Source organism: Leguminivora glycinivorella, chromosome 18, assembly GCF_023078275.1.
Source record: "Leguminivora glycinivorella isolate SPB_JAAS2020 chromosome 18, LegGlyc_1.1, whole genome shotgun sequence".
Classification (NCBI taxonomy): domain Eukaryota; kingdom Metazoa; phylum Arthropoda; class Insecta; order Lepidoptera; family Tortricidae; genus Leguminivora; species Leguminivora glycinivorella.
In genome coordinates, this window is record NC_062988.1 from 397,195 (window position 1) to 401,018 (window position 3,824).

A 3,824-nucleotide genomic window follows, 5' to 3' on the forward strand; every position below is an offset into this window, starting at 1 on the left:
TGAGACTAAGTTGTAGAACTTGGAGAAAATTTGAAACGCTAATTTAACGAATGACCATGCGAGAAAAACTCAAAAGATGGAAAAATTCAAACCAAACTAACCCACTATTGCGAGCCAATTACCTTAGGCTATGAAACAAGGTTCTGACGAAAATAGAAACAACGACGACATGAAATTTTTCACAATTTTTAACTAAAATGATTGCCAAAACTAACAAGATTGTGTCAGATTTTTTTTACTTAGATCATAAAAATAGCTTTTTCATTAGATGTTCGTTTGAAATTGATACTGGGGTGCGAGTCCTTTTCCGCGCTGGGCGCTGTGGGGACTGCGTCAGTTCGCGCCCTATCTCTCTGTGTCTGTCTTCCGCCATCATTTTGTGGATGGCTGTGTTCGGCATTTGTTAGCCTGTCACCACCAGCCGTTATCCAACCCCGCGGCTCCTAGCCCGGTGATACCGTTTGAGCGGGGCTCCGCGGCCGCAGTGAAGGCGACCGGCAGCTGGGGCTAGCGTACCCATCTTTTTCTCCTCTTCCTCTTCTTCAGTGGTTTTTTCATATTGGTGTTTCCCTTCAATTGTGAAAGCTCGAAAAGCTGAACATTAAACTTGCCAAAGGATACCACATCACAAACAATGAAGTGCAAAAAAATTGACCCAACAAGAACCATAAAATACAAATTATAAAGACGAAATTAACCTGATGTCAAAAACGAAAAACAATCAACCACTTTTCAATGGAGCACATAAAACCATGGTTTCAAGAAATGTGTTTATAAGTCAAGGGATACGTTTTGTATAACATTATTATAAAAGTAATAATGTTCTCCTTAAATATATTGTTTGGTATAGACCAATTCTTAAAGAGGTTTCAATAACAGGTCTGGAATAATAGTCATTTTTAGTATCTCCTAAATTGTTTCTTAAATCTCTCATAATGATAATCATCTGTTGCTCGTTCACCTTTCGCTTTCTTAACAATTTTATCTACACTCTCATCTATAGCACTCGTAGCAGTTTTTGGAGCCTCTGGCTTCTCTGCTTTCCGTTTCTTTGCATCACTATCTAAATTAAACCTATTGTGCTGTACGAAGTTCACAGCCATGTTTGTTGGAACAAATTGTGACGGACCATCTTTTTTATTTCGTCTTTCCCATAATAGTTTCATTTTTGCTTCTTCTGTGGCCTCAATATTTTTAATTTTTGCGTCAATGCCCAAGTCAACCTCGGGGATGCCGCTCAGCATTTGATTTGAGAGCATCTCTTCGGATCTGTGAGTGGAAGAGACGCGGAGGTGCTCGGGCAGGGATAATAAGGCAGCTTCTTCGGGAGATAAATACTTGAGCGAGTCATTGTGCTCCGAATCTTTGTTGTCATTGTTGCGTCCCTCTGCAATAAAAAAAAGAATAATGTTAAGATTAATTAATTAACTAAGTTCATCTTGTAGTCATAGAAAGTTGTAGAAAACTTTAACTACAAGGTTTTTGAATGACAGATGCCTTGAATTAGACTAGTTAATTGAGTTAATATACAACTTCAAAAATGAGAGAAAGACTTGGTTTGCTTTGCACATGCCAAGAAAACAAAACAGCTGCAAACATGACACAAACAATGCGACATGTGATGCAGTGTTCCCTGTGTCCTGCTCAGTGCACTCAAGATCTTGTAGAAGCTATCCCAATGGCTTATTATCTAGTATATGTATGATAACCTGTATGGTGACGGGTTGAGAATTTCACCACCCCCTTTCTTCCCGTGGGTGTCGTAGAAGGCGACTGTGGGATATGGGTTAAATTGTGGCGTAGGCGAGAGGCTGGCAACCTGTCACTGCAATGTCACAGTTTCGTTTTCTTTCAACCCCTTATTTGCCATGAGTGGCACTGAAGCTTTAGTAGTTTCATGTGTTCTGCCTACCCCTTTATGGGATACAGGCGTGATTGTATGTATTGTATGTATGTATGTATATGTATGATCATTTCACATGATAAGAAGTTGAAGGTTAAACATTTAAAAATATACACAATAAAGGGAATTATACCTTTCCGTTTCGCCAGCTGCTCATCTATGTATTTCATCATTTCCTCGTCTTCATCTCGCTTGTTTGTCTCTGCAGAGAACTGCGTCCCTATGCCAGTGTCGTACGCATCATCCACTTGCTTCACCTTCCCGCTTTTCAGCGCTTGCATATTGACCATGCCCCCCGCTTTCACCTTAAACGGATCCTTGCATGTTACTTCTTCCTCGATCGTTACTTTTTGACCTGTAGCGAGCGCTATGACGCTCACTCCGTTTGGACGTTCTCGAAGCTTCTGCAGCTCTTTCGTCTCTTCTAATTTTGCCAGAATATGCTCTTCATCGTCGGATTCTTCGTCCTTAATACGCTGTCGAAGGTTTCGCTTTTTGATCGGTTTAAATTTCACCTCGGGGGCCTCGCTCGTTGTCGCCATTATGGTTTTGGGTTTGCCTTGCGCTTTCAACTCCACCAATCCACTACAATACCGTCGATCAATACGATGCAATTGAATGAAACGAAATAAATTATTGATTGGAAGTGCAGTGCAGATGCATGCAGAATGCAGTAGTCTCATCTCATGAACGAATTGAACGATACATGAACGAACAAGAACTAAATAAAAATGAACGATTGAAAAAAAAACTTTGATATCCAACCACAAACACACCGAACCATACAACACATATTCACACGAACGATTGACAGTGTGTTAACAAAATTACAAGAGAAAGAATAAGTATAAAAATAAAATAATATTTAAGTTGAAGCTAAACGAAATCATGATAATATATCATTCTGATCACGTCATATCAGTAATCATCAGTATCTTCTGAATATCGAACATTTCGAAGTCTATAGAGCCCTTCGTGGATATTCGAATCAAGTCGAATGGTTTTCCCATAGACATTTTAATTGTGTTTTAATTTATATTGGGTTGGTAAGAAAGTAATGAGCGATCGATTGAATTCCATATAACATTTTTAAGAGAGTTCTAGAATCTTCTATGGTCGAAAGTATATAAAGGGCGAGTCGCACAGTTTCTCGTCAGTCATTCACTAGCTGTCGCCGAGCTAATATAAGGAAGAAAATGGACGAATTAAAAGTGCATGTAAGGCATTGCTTACTATATGAATTTCAGTCTGGCCATTCAGCCGCCGAAGCAGTGCGTAATATATGTCAGCGTGTTGCTCCTGAAGTTGTGTCTGAGGCCACGGCGAAACGATGGTTCCAGCGGTTTCGTAGTGGTGACTTTTCATTATCAGATCAACCTAAGTCTGGTCGACCGGTGAAGATTGATGTAGCCAAATTAAAAACCTTAATTGAAGGAGATCCGAGGCTAACGAGTCGTACTCTTGTTACCGAGTTAGGCTGCTCTCATGTCACCATAGAAACACATTTACACGATTTGGGAAAAAACTACAAATACAGTGTTTGGATACCGAACGAACTTGATAGACATCAACTAAACCGCCGTGCCGATATCTGCATACAACTTCTGTCTTTTCGCCGCACATTCAACTGGTTGGACCATCTTATCACTGGAGATGAAAAATGGGTCTTATATATAAATCACACACGCAAACGTCAGTGGCTAGCTCCAAACGAAAAAGGAATAGAGGCACCAAAAACAGAGCCTCACCCGAAAAAAGTTATGCTGTCCGTTTGGTGGGATATTCATGGTATTATTCACTGGGAACTCCTACCAAGTGGAATGACTGTTACCGCATCAGTATACTGTAATCAGCTTGAAAATTTAAACCAAAAAATCTGTCAGAATCGTCCACAGCATGCTAAAGTTTTTTTCTTACACGA

General features: G+C 40.0%; 1 protein-coding gene across 1 annotated transcript; it reads right to left on the reverse strand.

The window, feature by feature from the left end:
* Positions 1 to 219: 219 nt before the first annotated feature.
* LOC125236045 (telomere length and silencing protein 1 homolog) lies at positions 220 to 2,629 on the reverse strand. The gene is made up of 2 exons (XM_048142733.1): positions 2,037 to 2,629; positions 220 to 1,387 (listed from the first exon to the last, which is right to left on the reverse strand). The coding sequence occupies exons 1-2, from the start codon at positions 2,584 to 2,586 to the stop codon at positions 900 to 902; spliced, it is 1,038 nt and encodes a 345-aa protein (XP_047998690.1). The 5' UTR covers positions 2,587 to 2,629; the 3' UTR covers positions 220 to 899.
* Positions 2,630 to 3,824: the final 1,195 nt, after the last annotated feature.

Excerpts from the sequence above, each read along its gene's own strand:
- LOC125236045 (XM_048142733.1), bottom strand. The coding sequence starts at position 2,586 with ATGAGACTACTGCATTCTGCATGCATCTGCACTGCACTTCCAATCAAT. Across the intron at positions 1,388-2,036 it reads GCAGCTGGCGAAACGGAAAG|AGGGACGCAACAATGACAAC; the intron begins GTATAATTCCCT and ends TTTTTATTGCAG.